This window comes from Vicugna pacos, chromosome 18 (assembly GCF_048564905.1).
Source record: "Vicugna pacos chromosome 18, VicPac4, whole genome shotgun sequence".
Taxonomy (NCBI): Eukaryota; Metazoa; Chordata; class Mammalia; order Artiodactyla; family Camelidae; genus Vicugna; species Vicugna pacos.
The window spans coordinates 33,083,352-33,101,011 of record NC_133004.1 but is presented as its reverse complement, the minus strand read 5'-3'; the positions used below and the strand labels follow the sequence as shown (position 1 = coordinate 33,101,011).

At 47.8% G+C, this 17,660-nt stretch overlaps 1 protein-coding gene, 1 long non-coding RNA gene and 1 pseudogene across 3 annotated transcripts; 2 read left to right on the top strand and 1 right to left on the bottom strand.

Annotated features, from left to right (window-relative positions):
• LOC140687106 (uncharacterized) lies at window positions 1-1,595 on the bottom strand. Its single transcript, XR_012061208.1, has 2 exons — window positions 1,428-1,595; window positions 1-757 (listed from the first exon to the last, which is right to left on the bottom strand). It is a non-coding gene; the product is annotated as an uncharacterized lncRNA (long non-coding RNA).
• A 100-nt stretch (window positions 1,596-1,695) lies between these two features.
• CD2BP2 (CD2 cytoplasmic tail binding protein 2) lies at window positions 1,696-4,184 on the top strand. Of its 2 annotated transcripts, none has more exons than XM_006201290.4 (7): window positions 1,696-1,830; window positions 2,364-2,467; window positions 2,697-2,832; window positions 2,958-3,115; window positions 3,224-3,659; window positions 3,742-3,848; window positions 3,936-4,184. In XM_006201290.4, the coding sequence occupies exons 2-7, from the start codon at window positions 2,390-2,392 to the stop codon at window positions 4,044-4,046; spliced, it is 1,026 nt and encodes a 341-aa protein (XP_006201352.1). In that variant the 5' UTR covers window positions 1,696-1,830; window positions 2,364-2,389; the 3' UTR covers window positions 4,047-4,184. The 2 variants fall into 2 exon arrangements, with proteins under 2 accessions (XP_006201352.1, XP_031543298.1); XM_031687438.2 differs by lacking the exon at window positions 1,696-1,830 and adding an exon at window positions 1,838-1,971.
• Window positions 4,185-17,438: 13,254 nt separating this feature from the next.
• Window positions 17,439-17,545, top strand: LOC116284269 (U4 spliceosomal RNA; annotated as a pseudogene).
• Window positions 17,546-17,660: the final 115 nt, after the last annotated feature.

Here is a 17,660-nt window from a genome sequence, read left to right as displayed (position 1 = left end):
TCCGTCTCCTGCCTTGTTATTTGATGAAGGGGGTTAGAGTAAGTACTAGGAGGGAGGGAGTGATAGAGTCAGCCAGGATCTGGGTGTCTGTCGAAGCGGTCAGCTGGTCTTGGCCAGTAGGTACCTTTTGGCCTTTGATCCATCTCTCAGTCACTTATCAACAGGTAATGATTGAGCTCCACCTCTGCCTGGGATCTGCTGCCTCCATTGTCACTGGCCTCTTGGAGCTTTGCACTGCCTGCAGCATCTCCTTCCCAAAGTGCTCATGCAACTCCTGGAAGCTGGAGAGGGGACTGAGGGTGGCTGGGAAGTCACAGTCCTCTGGGGGTGATCTTGGCCAGCTCCCTGGTACAGCTCCTGGTACTGGGCCTCCAGGGGGCGTAGCAGCACAGCCAGCCACCTCCAGCTTGCCCTAGCCAGTGCCTGCAGCCAGGCTTCCAGCTCCTGGTTTTCTGCTGCCAGCTTGTAGGCCTGCCCACCTTCTACCCCTGGTGTCAGGATGGTTAAGGCATAGGGGTTCTGTGGCCCCAAGGTGTGGCTCCACTTGGTAGTTCTCTAACAGGATGAGGCTCAGGGGCATGTGGTCTGCCTGGTGTTCCAGGTGAAGAGGTTTCCCCAGAGGATGAACCAGTGGTGTTGGTAGGTGGTATTTCAGGCCCCCTTTAGCAGGATGCCCTACCGGTCTGGATCCTGTGTTTTGTACACACAGAAGAAACAGCACGGATTTTGCTTCATAGTAGTCCAATCTGGGAGGAAACTAGGGGCAAGAGAGAGGAGGGGTGATCCATCTGGTTATCCTGGGGCCCCCCATGCTGCCCTTCTCAGGCTTTAGTTGGGTCTTTCTGGGCACAGCCTTGGCCTACTGGGATTCAGACTCAGTATCCTCAAGAGGTAGAGGTCTTGTCTGCACGACACTGGAACCTAACCCTCCTACCTCCCAAACCCAGCTCCTCTCCTTGGGCCAGATTATAAAACCTGGGTAGGGGCCACTTGGCTAGGGTCCTGCTTGGGGGACGCGGGGGTTTGGGTATTCACTGCTGCCCTTTCCCAGGCCTACCTGAGATGAGGGCAAAGGGACTTCTGGGACTTCGGTACTGGGCACAGGTCACACTGCCACCTCTCCCGTGATGGCTCTTAACCACCTCAGAAACCAGGAACTTACGCAGGGAATAGGCGTAGGATAAATGACTTCTCCGGGGCCTAAAAGGAGCTGGGTTCAGAAGCTGTCCCAAGAGCCACCAGGAGAACCGAGCATCCCCTCTGGGGCAAGAGCAAGGCCACACCTCAGACTAGGAGACAGCGGGCAACTGGACACTTAAACAGTGGGAAGGCAGGGTTTCTAATGAGATGGTGATGGGTGCAGAGCCAGCCCTGGGGAAAAGGCGACTCAGCCAGGAAAAGGGAAACTAGGGCAGCAACCCACTGACCCTGCTGGGACCTTGCTTCTCCATCGTGATCCTGGGCTCCCCTTTAAGTAGAGTGCCCTCCACTTTCTCCTCAGCCTCTACTGCTGTAGGAGGGAATAGAGATCACTTCCGGCCGTCCTCGTCCGATCATGGTCTAGGAGTTAATACGTCCCGTCTTCTCGCCATTATCGCCCCACACGGCTCACGTCACTTCTACGGGGGGTGGGGGTGTGTCTTTCCCCACTCAGTGCGTATTTCCGCTTGTTCCCGCAGTTAGTCTTAGCTCTAACTCAAGCGAAGCCACTTCCGGCCTTCCCTGGAGCCTGCCGCAGTTCTCTTCCGGGTGATGGCGGCTGAGTGCCCCGGATGTAGCCCTGGCGAAAGCCTCTCTCCCTTTCTTCCCCCGCCTTCCCTGGATCCTTAGGTGAGCGCGCGCCGGTGGGACTGCTGGAGTCCCCGGGGCTCTGCCGCCTCTCGAATTTGTACACAGCCCAGGACAGTTGGGGGGTCACCCAGCGGAGCTGGGAGTTCGGCGCAGGGAGGAGCGGGGCTGCCGGGGCGCCAGGTCCTGGGCCTGCCAGGGCCGCACAGACTTCCAGGAAGCTGGGGGTGGTGGAGCGGGTGTCAGCCCGCGGAGCACCTTCGCTCCCAGGACTGCGGGGTCCGGGAATGGGGGTGGTCACGTGGAGGAACCCATCTTTCGTTCAGGGTGGGAGTGCCCATGGGGAGCACCTCCGCGCGTTCGCCTCTCCGTCCCCGCAACTGCAACTCTTCCGGATGCCAAACTGGTGCCTCCTGGCTGCCAGCTCCCCTCATGGCCCTTGATTCTGTGTTCCCTCCTGTCCCTAACTAGATCTAGTAACGATCAGGTGAAAGATTTGTTGTGCAGGGAGCCCTCTCGCGGTGAGTATTGTGCTCACCAAGTTCCCCTAATCTGCACCCTTTCCCTCGGCTCAGCTTGGGGAAGGCCCCTCTATCCAGTCATGCCAAAGAGGAAAGTGACCTTCCAAGGCGTGGGAGATGAGGATGATGAGGATGAAATCAGCGTCCCCAAGAAGAAGGTGAGGGGGCCAGACTCCTGCGTTCTGGGGAAGAGTGAGGGGAGAAAAATAGGAGCTAGAAGCTGGCAGAGAAACCTGGAGGGACAAAGAAAGGGTGGAAGGGGCTAGCGTTTCCATGCGCTCTGAGAAATGGGTTTGAAAGATTTTCAGTTTGAGTCTAGAACCTAGGATATTTGGGGCTAATAGCCAGTAACCTACATCTCTCTCGACTTCTGGCTCCTGCTTACAGTTGGTGGATCCTGTGGCTGGGGCAGGGGGTCCTGGGAGCCGCTTCAAAGGCAAACACTCTTTGGACAGCGATGAGGAAGATGATGATGATGAAGGGTCTAGCAAATACGACATCCTGGCCTCAGAGGATGTAGAAGGTGAGTTATACCCAAGAATTGACTTTCTACTAGAGGAATAAATAGATGCTCCTGTGGTTGTGGAGCACTGGAGGCTCCTGTCTCTTTTGCACACCTAGCATGGGACTCCTGTGTTTTGGGTGCAGGTCAGGAAGCAGCCACGCTCCCCAGTGAGGGAGGTGTGCGGATCACACCCTTCAACCTGCAGGAGGAGATGGAGGAAGGCCACTTTGATGCTGATGGCAACTATTTCCTGAACCGGGATGCTCAGATCCGAGACAGCTGGCTGGACAACATTGACTGGGTGAGGTCCAGGGGCTGGCATGGCTGGGCCTGGAGGTGGCAAGTGCTGCTGGGCCTGGAACCTGAGACAGTTTGTCAGAAATAAAACTCTCCTATTTTCGCATTACAGGTAAAGATCAGGGAGCGGCCACCTGATCAGCACCCACCATCAGACTCAGAGGAGGAGGACAGCCTGGGCCAGACACCATTGAGCACCCAAGCCCTCCTGGAAGGCCTTCTGGAGCTGCTGTTGCCAAGAGAGACAGTGGCTGGGGCACTGAGGCGTCTAGGGGCCCGAGGAGGAAGCAAAGGGGGCAGCAAGGGGCCGGGGCGGCCCAGTTCCCCTCAGCGCCTAGACCGGCTCTCTGGGTTGGCCGACCAGATGGTGGCCCAGGGTAACCTCGGAGTATATCAAGAGACAAGGGAACGGTTGGCTATGCGGCTGAAGGGATTGGGGTGTCGGACCCAGGGACCTCCTGACCCCACACCACCACCCTCTCTGGACATGTTTGCTGAAGAAGTGGCAGAGGGCGAGCTGGAGACCCCAACCCCTACCCAGAGAGGAGGTAAGATTGTAGGGCAAAGGAGGGGTGTTGTGGGCAGGGGGCAGGCCACTTGAGGCCCCTATGGCTTTGCTTGTTATTTTAGAAGCAGAGTCTTCCGGAGATGGTCTGGCGGATGTGATGTGGGAATACAAGTGGGAGAACACGGGGGATGCTGAGCTGTACGGGCCCTTCACCAGCACCCAGATGCAGGTAAGCTCGTTTCTACTCCATTTTGCCTCTTCTTTACCTCTCTCCACTCTGTCAGTCCTGCCCCAGCTCTGCCCTCTCTTCCTGCAGACTTGGGTGAATGAAGGCTACTTCCCAGATGGTGTTTATTGCCGGAAGCTGGACCCCCCTGATGGACAGTTCTACAACTCCAAACGTATTGACTTTGACCTCTACACCTGAACCTGATGAGGGCCCAGTTTGGTGGCCCCTTCTTTCCTGGACTTTGTGGAGGAGGCCCTGGCTGCCTCAGACAGTGAGGATATTGGGAGCCAGTTTTCAGTCAACTTCCTTTTCCCAATAAAGGCCTTTAGTTGTGTATTAGGGCCTTGACTTTGCTGATGGCCAGAAGCTGGCCTTTTTCCACTGCTCTTTTGGACTTGTCTTGGTCCTTGAGTGTTTCCTCTCATGAAGTTCCCCCTTGGGAGTTTCTCTCTAGTCCGTTGAACCACCTCACGTTGTTTATTACTCCTAAGGGCAGAGCTGGGTCCTGTCAGGTGTCCTGTGGCCTCTCAATCTGGACTGTGTTCACCATCTAAAAAATTCCTTCATTTACATGCTGTTCTCCAGAGTCCTCTGGGGGTTCCTGTTATGTTGCTTTTAGGTCTTTGGCTTTTAGGGCCTCGGATTTTCTGCTTTGCAGCCCGTACAGGATAGAGTCCCAGAATTGAAGATTTTAGGCCTGGAAGCACTAGTACATGTGTTGAGGGTGAGTAGGAAGATTGGTACTTATTGGCCCCCACTGTCTTGAGCTCTTTAGATGTTGGGCAGAAGTGTCCTCTTACATAAAGTCCAGATTCAGTGTTGGCACTTCAATGGACCTTTCAGGGCCACCTGCACCAGTCACGCATTGTAGAGGCACAGAGAAGAGTAGCATCTCACTGCAGGTTACACAGTGAATCAGAGTGCTGGCCCAGACCTTTCCTGGCACCAGGCCTTTTCTGCCTGGCCTTGGAGGCCCTGGCGCTTACATTTCCTGGGCTCCCACAATTTGCCTGGCAAGGGACTAGTGCTTTGAGGGAACTGAAATAATTGGCTGGTCTCCTTCAAGGAATTCAGAGTCTGGGCGGGTAGGGAGGAAGATAGATAGGTTTGATTGTATGTCTTAACACCTTCCACCTACTGGCAGTGCTGCCTCACGCCTCTCTTTCACTCACACCAAGTTAGTTCTCTGCCTAGGCTCTCTTGGAATCTCATGGGGAGCTGTAACATTACTCCTCACAGATTTGGAATGAATTGATCTAGGTAATGGCCTGGTGGTTGGATCTTTTAAAAGTTCCCAGGTGTTTCCCATGTGCAGCCAGGTAGCAGACGACTGGGCCTGACTTCCATGACTGAGGATTACACCTGGGGAGAGAGGCTGGATCCTGAACTCTGCTCCAGGAGAGCTAAGCATGTGCGTGGACGGGGGCTCTGGTGGAGTCTGTTAGTTGCAGGAGAGTTGAGCACCAGAGCCCTGGGGCAAATGGGAGTCCCCGAGGGAAGGAGCCAGGCTTGGAACTAGGAAAGACTTGGGGGCGAGTGGAATACTTGATGCTCCAGTGAGGCATCCAACTTTCATAATAATTAGGCCCACTCTAGTGCCAGCCCAGACCTGGATTTCCTTGACTTCAAGATGCCTTCAGTTTTAAGATGTCTTACTTTGTGTCATTGTGAAAGAAAACCCTGCTCGTTACAGTTGTTAAGATGTCATTGATTCAAAGCTGCATCCTGATTTCAGAATCAGGTGCCTTAGGACCAGTGAAGTACAATGCTTACCTTTATACCCCCAGTGACTCAGTCATGGGAGGTGCTTAGTGTTTGGTGAATAGATGGAAGCTGGAGATGGGGGGGTGTTCCCCTGGATGTCCTACACACTCAGGCTCCCTGGATCCAAAGCTGACCTCACCCTCTCCCTAGCCTCTTGTGTTCACCTTCCTGATGACACCACATGAAGGCAGAATAGTGGCCCCCAAAGATGTCCCTGTCCTCAACCTCAGAACCTGTGACTATATGACTTGACTTGGCAAAAGGGACCTTGCAAGTGTGATTCCATTAATGACTTAGAGGCGGGGGTTATCGTGAATTGTTGAGGTATCATCACAAGGGTCCTACTAAGTGAAAGGGAGTGAGGAGGGTCAAGATGAGAGGGAGGTGAAGGTCTTACACTACGGCTGGCTTTGAAGATGGAAGAAAGGGCCATGTACGAAGGAGTGCAGCTGGAAAAGGCAAAAAAGATGAATTCTTCCCAGGGTCTCCACAAAGAAATGCAGCTCCACTGAGGATTTTAGCCTGGTGAGAATCATTTTGAACTTTTGATCTCTAGAACTAATAAAGTTGTGTTGTTTTAAGACATAAGGTTTGGGATCATTTGTTACAGCCCCAGTAGGAAACTAACACTCCAATCTAATGCCTCTTTCCTTTGTGACCATTACTAGTTCTCTCTCCCTGTGGCCACGTCCCTATTATAAGCCCCCATCAACACTTAACTCTCTTGCCTTTAAAAAAAAAACAAACTCTGTATATGTGTGTGTGTATAATTTCTATATAAGTAACCTTTTTATATTTTACAATAGTTTTGTAGATTTACAGAAAGTTTATAAAAATAGAACAGAGTTTACCTTGTTTCCCCTATTGTTAACATCTTTCAGTGGTACATTTGTTACAACTAATGAACCAATGACATTACTAATTTTAAACAGCTTTGTTGAGAAATAATTCACCCATTTAAAGTACAGTGGTTTTTCACAGGATTATGCAACCAGCACCACAGTGTCATTTTAGAACATTTTTCTCTACCCTGAAAGAAACCCCACCCATTAGCAGTTCATCCCCATTGCTCCCCATCCTCCCTCGCTCTCCAGTCCCTGCCAACCACTAGTCTACTTCCTGTCTCTGTAGATTTGCCTATTCTGGACATTTTATATAAATGGAATCATACGATACGTGGTTTTCTGTGTCTCCTGCGCTGCTTCTACTTAGCATGTTTTCAGGATTCATCCACGTAACATATAACAGTACTTTACTCTTTTTTATTGTTGGATAACATCCCACTATATGGGTGGATTGCTATTCACTAAACCTCACGTTTTATCTGGATTTTAAAAGTTTTTCCCTAATGTCCCTCTTCTGTTGCAGAATCCTGCCTGGGACATCACATTGCATTTAGCTGTCGTGTCTCCTTGGCTTCCTCTGCTGTGACTGGTCCTCAGACTTGTTTTCACTGACCTTGACCAGTTTGAGGCATGCTGGTTAGCTGTTTTGGCAAATTCCTACAGTTTGAGCTTCTCTGGTATTTGCCCCATGATTAGATTTGGGTTATGGGTTTGGGGGAGGAAGACCACAGAAGTGAAGTCCTTTGCCTTTCACTGGAACTTTTAAAGCCTCCCCATTGCCCTCAAGATGAAGTTCAGAAGCTTGAAGCTGACGGGAGGTCTTCCATGGCCCAGCCCGAGCCAGCCCCTCCATCTCCACATCTGCCTTTGCTTCCCTTCCCCCTTCTCTGCCCAACTCCAGGCTCCAGGCTGCTCCCAGAACAGGACAAACCATTCATTTCTCCAGGCCTGGCCTGTGATGCTCTTCTCTCTTTCCTGACCTTCCAGCACGACAGACCAGTGACTCTGTCTGCTGTGACATAGTTCTAGGCCTCCTCTGCCTAAAGGCTTCTGGACTCCCAATCCCCACTTCCCAGGTTGGTCATCGTTTCTTGCGCGGTGCCCAGTAGCACAGACGTCTGATGCGCATGCAAGTGGTTTCTCCTGGTCTGACTCCACCAGTTAGCCTGAGACGGGATCAGCTGATGAATGAATAGGAAACGAGCCTCTTCTTTCCCTGTCCTGTGTGTCAGAGAGACAGCACCCTCTTGAGCCAGACTGGAGTGTGGGAGCCTGTTTGACTGTCTTTTCAGCCCCAGAAGGGGCAAGGTGTGCTGGATGGTCAGCATACAGATGTCTGCACCCAAGTGTCTCCCAAGGAGGCAGGGCTGAGGGGTCGTTAGGAGCATTCTAACTCCTGGGGGTGTCACTGAGTCATGAACAAATTTGTAAGGGGTTCAGGGTAAAAGCTGCAGATGTCATCACTGCATCTGGGACACCAGACCCTCTGAAATACAGCCTCTTACCTTTGGCAATCCATTTTCCAGAAGAGTAACAGGAGTAGGGGAAGGCGATTCTGGGTGCTACCAGTGGAGGTCTGGGGTCTCATCCTCTGCCCTGGGCATCTGGGGGTGCCCCAGGAAAGACAAGGACAACCCCTCAAAGGGGTTCAGATGAATGAAGAATCAGGCTCCACAAAGCCTGAGAAGTCTGGGTGTCTTCACAACTTTGACACATCTGCCACCCCTTCTAGACCCGCCCAGCTGGCTTGCTGCCTGATTGCACAATCACTGAACCCCAAGTTCTCAGGAAGTGGGGAGGCCTGAACCTGGCAGTTTGCCTTCCAATCTGCTTCCAGCCAGAACCAAGCTAGAGCCCTGGGGATGCCCAGCTCTTCCTGATGCTGCAACCCAAGAGGAATTTCTCTCAAGGGCAGATTTAGTAGCAGGTGTTTTGCGCAGGACCCCAGGGTAGAAATGTTCCTTCAAGTCAGTAGTCATTTCTGAACTTCCTGTGGAGGTCAGGCTGCTCCTTGGTCTTTTTGGCTGTTCCCCATGTTCAATGATATGCTCTTCGTGGTAAGTTCAGCACTTTCTAGCCCACCTTTAGCCTCCTCCATGGGGGCCACCCCAGCATACATCTCCAATCGGCTGGCTGGGGGCCACTGCTGCCCTGTTCTCCAGGAGGCTTATCTGGCCCAGCCTGCCCTGTAGGTGAGACCTCACTTACCTGGGTAAAGACTGCATGTGACAAGCCTAGAAAACCCAGCTGCAGTTGCTGATGATGTCTGAGATTTGCTTGGGCAGCCTCTGGTTTTCCTGTTCTGATGCTATCATCCTTGTTCTCACTTTCCTGTTCTCCACCTGCTACCCCACGTGTCTCTGCTCTGCAGCTCTCAGTGCCATCAGCCCTGCGGCTCCAGTGCCCGGTTATGGACATATTTCTCTATCTCGACCTCTTCACACTTGGACACAATGTGGGCATTTACCCTCTGGCCTAAGGGTGCTGCTACCTCTTATCTGACCCAGACTTCCCAGGCTAAACCCATCTCTATTTGACAGGAGAAGAGGAGGGTGTTTGACATTACTTAAGGACCTAAATAAGTTACCATCTTGCACAGCCTGTTGTTTAGTGTCTGAAACGCCTGGATTTTGTGAGGATTTTCACTTGTTTAAGGAAGGTAGGTATATTTGACTCTTTACTCCATTCTGGCCAGAGCCCCAGTCAGGCTCTCTGATTACACTGTGCTGCACCCCAGCCCAGCCCCACCTTGTGCCCCAGTATCAGTGGCAGTAGAGACAGTAGAGGGCAGCTTCTGGTTCTCCATGAATGTCCCCAGAGTCCTCCATGGAGGTCAGCAGGAGGCCCTATTCCCTGGGTTCATGAACACCGAGGCTGTGTGGGCTAGAGGTGAGCATGGAGGAGCAAACTGGTGGGAGAAGCCTAGCCTTGAATGTCATGCCCATGGGCTCCCTGCCACCAACTAGTCTGGGATCCATGAGGAGGCAGGGCACGTGACATCTATCTGAAGCCCCCTGGAGGTTTGTCTTCTGGGGAACATTCTTTGCTCTGATTGTTCCTAAAGTTGCCTTGGTGATGATAATAATAGCCAACATTTATTAAGTACTAATAATGTGTGCTTAGGCACTAGGCTAAATTGTTCACACATTAGTCCTTATAGTAACACAGGAGCGGATGTACTATTGTTATTCAGGTGTAAACACATCAGTAACAGGAATGTGGGCCCTTCTGCGGTTTCCTGAAGGAATACCCAGAGTGACTGGCATAGGGGCACTGGAGGGGTTGCCTTGGCCAGTGGCTCTCCACACAGAGGTACAGAACTATTCCAGTATCTTAACAAATGGGCCAGCTGCACCAGTGTGTGTTAACTGAACTTGACTCCTGTGGCTGTGTCAGGAAGACACTGGTCTTTGCAAGTTCCAAAGTGGGCAGCAGGTGGCAGGACACCAGCATGGTGCCATTACTGTCAAGACTGCCCAGGACCCTGGGCCAGTGACAGAATAGGAAGCTTGGCAGATTTACTACTGCCTGTCCTAACAAGGGCCTACAGGCCTGTGTTTACTGCTTTCAGCCCTTCCCAGACCCCATTCTCCAGCCACAGTGAACTTCTTCCAGAAGCTTCCACCCCACAGGCTCTTTGTTGCCTCCAGGCCTTTGCTGAAGCTCTTCTTTCCCTCTGAAGTTCTCTTCCCTCTTCTCTCTGACTGGCTAACTTCTACTATTCAAGACCAGACGGTTAAAAACATTTTGTATATTAAGGAACTGCCAAACTTTTCTAAAACGGCTGTGCCCTTGCATGTTCTCATCTGCAGTGCATGAGGTTAAACATTATGTCTTTTTATTTATTTTATTTTATTGAAGTATAGTCAGTTTACAATGTTTTCTCAATTTCTGGTGTACAGCATAATGTTTCAGTCATATATATACACATACATATATTCATTTTCATATTCTTTTTCATTGTAGGTTACTATAAGATATTGAACAGAGTTCCCTGTGCTGTACAGTAGAAACTTGTTGTTTATCTATTTTATATATAAAACATGTCTTGAATGCCTGTTAGAATAGTTGAGAATCAATGACAGTTTAAACTAGGTTAAATGTATAAACCGGATAAAGGTGCTTTGGTTCTGATGGATGTTGGGGCAGGTAAGTACCAGTCCTTCCCAGCAGGAAACAGAATCTCACTCGGCTGGTTCTAGAGCAGTGCTGTCCAACAGAACCTTCCATAGTGTTCAAAACTTCTATATCTGCAGTGTTCAAAATGGTAGCGACTATCCACATTGGCTACTGAATGCTTGAAATAGGACTAGTGCAATGGAGGAACTGCATTTTAGATTGTATTTAATTTTAATTACTGTAGTTTAAATTCCAATACCCATATGTGGCTAGTGGTTATCATATTGTACAGCACAATTCTAGAGGCTATAATATGTATGGACTCCTTGTAGAGGTATGGATATAAAGAACCTACAAAGAGTGTTGAAGCCCCCAGAGACTAAAAATAACGGGAAAATGTTACTACCTCTACAACTATGGAGGAAGAGGAAGAAATAGTGTCACTGAACCCCAGAGAAAGCTGGAGAAAAAGAGGAAGGGGTAAAATTCTGATTATCAATTCCAGTGCATGTGTGTGTGGTTTTGGGAGCTCTCTGCCAGAAATGGGGACAAAGACCAAGTATATATTTCTTATTGCAAATCACAGCATCACAGGAGACCACCTCACAGATGCTACAGGCATGCATAGGGAGATAAAGCCATTGCCAGAGGTGTGACGCAGAGCAGGGAAGGAAGGAAAAGAACGTCCTGGCTCTCCTCTCTCCCGCTCTGATCTCCTGCCCATCCTACCTGTGTCTGAACCCAAGTGGGAGCCAGAGGGCAAGGGAGCCTCCAGGGCAGAGAGAAGGGATCTGGGGGTGGAGGGCAGATGACAACCAACCCAGGGTGACAGGCCCTGAAGCACCATCTCTGAACCCCAGGGATCTGAGGAACTGTTGGAAAACCCCTTCCTAGGTGGGACACTGAACAGTTTTCTGGGGCAGAGGCAGGTCGGGACCCCTGGAAGTTCCATGGCTTCTGAGGGATCTTTGCTGAGATTCTTAATGGCTGAGTCAGGAGAATAAAAAGAAATTAAACTCTGTGCCAGAGCTTACCATGTGCTGGGTGATTTCATTGGTATTTTCTCATTTAATTTTATTACAGTCCTGGAGAGAAGAGCACCATTACCTTCGATTTAGATCTAGGATGAGGGCAAGTGGTTGTTGACATCAATGGGTGACATTTTTCCAGACTGGAGAAAAGCCTGCTGGGGTGTAATGCTGAGTACTCCACTCATTATTCTGGGATAGAGCCAAACTCATGTCTTTACTGGCCAATCCCTAGGCAGATCCTCCAACTTTCAAAATCTAGTATTTTGATTCCTACCACCTCTGGCTTTGCAAAGCACACAGATCTGCTCTGTCTCCATGTGCGGGAATCCCATCAGACTTCTAGGCCCAGCCTTGGACTCTTGATTCTCCTGATCTTCTTAAAGCTCACCGGAGAAACAACCTAGAGCTTCAGAGTCTGAATGAACACCAGTTAAATCTTCTAAATTATAGCCATGGAGCAAGTTAGATCAACAGAAGCCTACATAGATGACTCTAGAGGCATATAAGAAGATCTGAACTTCTTGTTTTGGTTTTGAATGCTGATTCTACCCCTTATCAGCTGTGTGATCTTAGACAAGTCACTTAACCTCTCTGAGCCAGTTGCTGGCCCTGTCAGTAACTGGAGTCACACCCACCTCACATGTCAGTGCTGGTCTTTTTCTCTTAATCAACACTCTTGAGTTGAACTCCTCATGGCTTTAAACACCACCCAAATACCAGTGGCCCCCAAATTTACATCTTCAGTGTGGGTCTATTCTGTGAGCTCCTTAAGTGCTTATAAAAGCTTATAGAGGATTGCTTACCTAAAACCTCCACTTGAGTGTCTAATGGGCATATCAGACTTGGCATGTCCCCAGGTAAATTCTTTATCTTTCTCCCCAAACCTGCCCCACCCCTAGCCTTCCCATATCAGAAAGTGACAATTTGGTTCTTATAGTTAGGCCAAAAACCTTGGTGATGTCAGATCCCCTCTCTGACACCCTCCTATCCAAAATGTTAAGATATCCTGTTGGTTTTATCTCAAAAGATACTCAGCAACTGACCACTCCCCTCCATGTCTCCCATCACCCTGGTTCAGACTCTGTTATCTCTCACCTGGCAGGTGCGGGAGCCTCCTCAGTGGCCTCCCTGTTCCCACCATTGCCCTCGCAGCCTGTCTTTTCCCCAGCAGCCAGAAAGGCCCTTTGCAAAGGCAGGGCCCTCCAACGGCTCTCCATTGATTCAGAGCAAAAGTGCTTAAGATCACCTGGCAGGAGCTGGCCCTGTTTCCTCTCTGACCTCCCCTCCTACCCTCTCCCCATCACATGCTCTGCTCCAGCCACGCTGGCTTCTCAGGGGTTCCCAGAACATGCCAAACATGATCTGGTTTTAAGGCCCTTGTCTTGGCTTTGTCCTTCTCTGGAGTTCCCTCCCCCACGTAGCACATGGCTGGCTGCCTCACTTCCCTCAGGCCCCTGCTCAGACGGCACCTTCTGGAGAGGCCACCCTGCAGGAAGGAGCACTTCCTATCCTCGCTTTCCTGCTTTATGTTCCTCCATAAAACCTAACACTATAGATTAGTCTAGAGTCTGTCTCACCTCAGGAGATGTTCACCTCCCGGAGGACAGGTGACTGGCACTTTATTTGTTTCCTGGTTGGGTGCGTGGTTAATGTTCAACAAATATTGGTGGAATAAATGAATAAATTTAATAGCATTGTGAGGTAGACCCTTTATTCCCATTTTATTTACTTTTTTCTTTTAGAGTTTTCTTTTTTTTTGTTTTGTTTTAGGTTTTTCTTTTGTAGGGGGAATTATGTTTATTTTTGGAAGTGGTACTAGGGGTTGAACTCAGCTTAGCGCATGGGCTATATATATACATACCCTCTTGAGCTATACCTTCCCCCATTTGCATTTTAAAGGTCAGGAAAACTGAGACTCAGAAATGTGCCCAAGTGCACACACTTAATGACACAGAGTCACTTTCAGGCTAGTCCATCTGACTTCAAGGCCCAGACCCTTACTCCTGACTGACGTGTTGCCTGTCAGCCGTTATATTCATGACATCAACCGACATGAGGTATGTTCTCACATGAAAATTAATTTTGGAAGTGAGTGCCAGGAAAACACTGGACTTCCCTGAGGAACTACTGGGTTTCTTGTGGCTAAGAAGACTTTCTTTTTTGACTAAGAGAACTCATCATGTAAATTGTCCCCTCTGGGGTCAGCCCCAGGAAGCTCATAGTCAAATGTGGAGTTGGTCACTTTATTTGCCCTTTCTTAGGCTTGGATTTTTTTTTTCTCATTTTTTGTTAACCTTTTCATCTTTTTAAAAAACTGAGATGTAACTGACATATAACATTATATTAGTTTCAGGTATACAACAATGATCTTTCCATGTGTCTGTTGGCCATTTGAATGTCTTCTTTGGGAACAAGTCTATTCAGATCATCTGCCTATTTTTAATGATGGGTTTTTTTTTTTTGATGGTTTCTTTTGCTGTGAAGAAGCTTTTTAGTTTGATGTAAACCCACTTACTTATATTTCTTTTTGGTGTCAAATCCAAAAAGTCATTGTGAAGGCCAATGTCAAGGAGCTTATCACTTAAGTTTTCTTCTATGAGTTTTATGGTTTCAGGACTTACACTCGTTTTGAGGTTTTTTGTTTGTTTGTTTATTTGTTTGTTTGTTTTTGTATGGTATAAGATATGGGTGGTTTTATTCTTTTGCATGTGGCTGTCTAGTTTTCCCAGCATCGTTTATTGAAAAGACTGCCCTTTCTCCATTGTATATTCTTAGCTTTGTTATTGTAAATTAATTGACTGTATTTTATGGGTTTATTTCTGGGCTGTCTATTCTATTCCATTGGTCTTTGTGTCTGTTTTATGCAAATACCATACTGTTTTTTGGGGTCACTTTTTTTTTTTGTGAGGGGAGGTAATTAGGTTTATTTATTTATTTATCCTTAGAGGAAGTACTGGGGATTGAACCCAAGACCTCATGCATACTAAGCATGTGCTCTACCACTTGAGCTATACTCTCTCCCCCCATACTGTTTTGATTATTTTAGCTTTATAATGTAGTTTGAAATCAGGAAATGTGATGCCTTCTTCTTTCTCAAGATTACATTGGCTATTTTTTAGTTGCTGTCTTCCTGACATGGTTGGCTTGGGTCTCTTGGATTGATCTGCTGTGTCTCTGTGGTGAGGGCTACTCACTGTCCACCAAAATCCACTTAACCCTTCTCCCCATGGGAACATGGCTGAATTACATTTCCCAACCTCCCTTGCAGTTAGGCATGGTCATCCAATATGTTTTCCCCAAAAGGATATGATGGAAATGATGTTTAGGACTTCTAGTCTTAGGCTTAAGAAGATGGGCAAGGCATGCTTTCTCCATGCTCTCTTTTCCTTCCGGCTAGTTAGAACTCAAGACAGCAGACATGCCCTAGTGAAAGGCAGAACGATGACTAGGAAGGGGCCTGGGTCCCTGAATGACGTGAGGTGCTGAGCTCCTCACTGACCACCACCACTTAACTTGGGACATGTTCCATTAACCTGCTTTATTCTTTCAGAAACCACATTGTTGGATCTTTTGTTACAGCAGCATCACTTCACCTGATATAATGCAGGTGATGTGTCTCTCATATGTTCTCCTCCACCCTCCATTTCTGAGGGATTCTATTTTCCGGGATAGTTACTCTGTTTTATATTTCAACATTTTATTAAATCAGTATCCCGGTTTTAATTTTTAAGGATTCAGTCTTGTACTCTAATTATTTCTTTTCATGGCATCCTGTTCTTATTTTAAGGAGGCCATATCTTCTCAAACTTCTCTAAGAATATCAGAATTTTCTTCCGTTTTTTGTATAAATTCTATTGTTTTTTCCAGGATTACTTTTCATTTTGTTCATGTATTTATGATGCTTTTGGCTGCAGTAACTAAAGATCAAACTTATAGGAAGTCCACAGGAGGAGACAGGTGGGATTCAGGGCCCATTGATCTGGTTTTCATAATTCCTCAAGGACCCCATGCTGTTTATTTCCATGCTCTGCACCCACAACATTGTTAGCATCCTAGGGCTGGTTCTTCTCAGAGTTGTGGGATGTGTCCTTACTTATGGCTGGTGGGAAAAGAGAAGTCATTTGCCCTGTTATGTTTGTTTTTGTTTTTTGTTTTTTTTCAAGTAAGGAAGACCTTTCCATGAAGCTTATATCTCAGTGGCCAGAATTGGGTCACATTCCCTTTCCTGACCCAACTGTGGGTGGAGGTGGCGGTGATTGCTCTCAGACTCTCTCCTGGAGCTGCAGGAGGGTGTCAGTGCACTGATATGCAAGGTGGTGGCCTCTGAAAAAACCGTTAGGAAAGAGGGAGGCAAGATGGATGACTGGGTCAGTTTATCTGGATTTCAAGCTCAAGCGCTTTCAAGTTTCAGGGCTTTTTTGAATGTCTGGTATTTCTTTAAAGTCTATTCATACTTCAGGGTGAGCTCATGAAAAGCTATTTGGTGTTTTAGGTACCAGAGTAGAACTTCCCAAATTGAAGGCTGAACTTTCCAGTTTTTCCTTTTTTTTTTAAGGGGAAAAAAACCTCTTGGATTAGGCTCAGAGTTTTTATCAGCAAGATCAAGTATCCAGAGCCTAGAAGAAAATGAGTCAATGCCTTCTAAGTTCTAAAGAAAATGATTTTTAGCCTAGAATTCTATATCAAGCAAATGTGAGAATAAAGACATATTTAAGTGCAAAATTATTTAGAAAGATTATCTTCTTCTTAGGAAGTGACTTGAGGATGTGTTCCAGCAAAAATGAGGGGATAAGCCATGAAAGAAGAGGATGTGGGGTGCAGGAAACAGGGAATCCCACTTGGGAAGGAAATAGCCACCAGTCCCAGGATGAAGCTGTGTAGCCATTGGGAGAGGCAGAGGGGCAGGTAGGCCACTCAGAGCAAGCAGTTAGGAAAAGCCATTAGAAACTTTAGAAAAAATTAAATGATGTATAGTTAAGAATGGGTAATCACAGTAAATTATTAGGCTGTGCACTGAACAATATGTATATAATCTTTAAAAGGAGAGAAAATTAGTAGCTCTCCATTTTTAGACTCAAACTCTGGACCAGATGGTGCTGATCTTGAATTTTGGAGATGATGGAAATGTTCTGCTTTTGTGCTATCTGTTGTGGTAGCCATTAGCCACATGTGGTTTTAGAGCACTTGAAAGGTGGCTGGCTAGTTGCAGCCAAGGAACTGAATTTTAAATCTTAATGAGCTTTAATGAATTTAAATTAAAATAGCCCCGTGTGGCTAGTGACTGCTACATTGGACAGGCAGCTCTGGACAATGCAAAGAAGAGAATGCAAGGTTTAGCTACTTTAAGCATTGCAACAATTAATGTACACATATCAGAAATTGGGCAGAAGAGAGATTAGGGATGGGAAGCCACAGAGTGATAATCATGAATTTATAGCAGCCAATGTTTACATGGCACTCAGGGTCTTTTAAAAAAGAGACAACAGACCCAAAATAGAGTCACTTCTGTTAAGCGAAGTCACCAAAACCAAAACTTAATACCTAACCTAATTCAGCTTCTCCCAGGCGTGAAGTTTTAAATTAATCAGCATGGAAGTTCTTGATCAACACTGGTGGGGTAATTTTCCTGATTAGACCCCAACTTTTCCTGATCCCTGCCTCTAAGAGGTGTCCTTGCCTGAAATAATCCTTTTTTCTCTTTTGCTAATCGTCTCCTGGTCCTGCCCCATTTCTGCCAATTAAAGTCTTCCATGTGCACAGCCCCTCAGAGTACCTCTCCGCTTACTAGGAGGGATACTGCCTGACTCAGGATCATTTAATAAAGCTAATTAAGCTTTCCACAGTGGCAGTATCATAGCCAATGAGGTTTATCTGAGGCACGATTATTGCTAATTGAAAAAGAAAAGCCAATTAGATCCTCAAATTTATTCAATTGAATTGTGTTCTTTAACGGGTTGCTGGCACTGTTTCCAGTGCTCCCCCAGTCCCAAATCACTGAATCCTCGGGACAAGGCTAACCCATCTCACAGATCAGCAACCTGAGGCACCGGAAG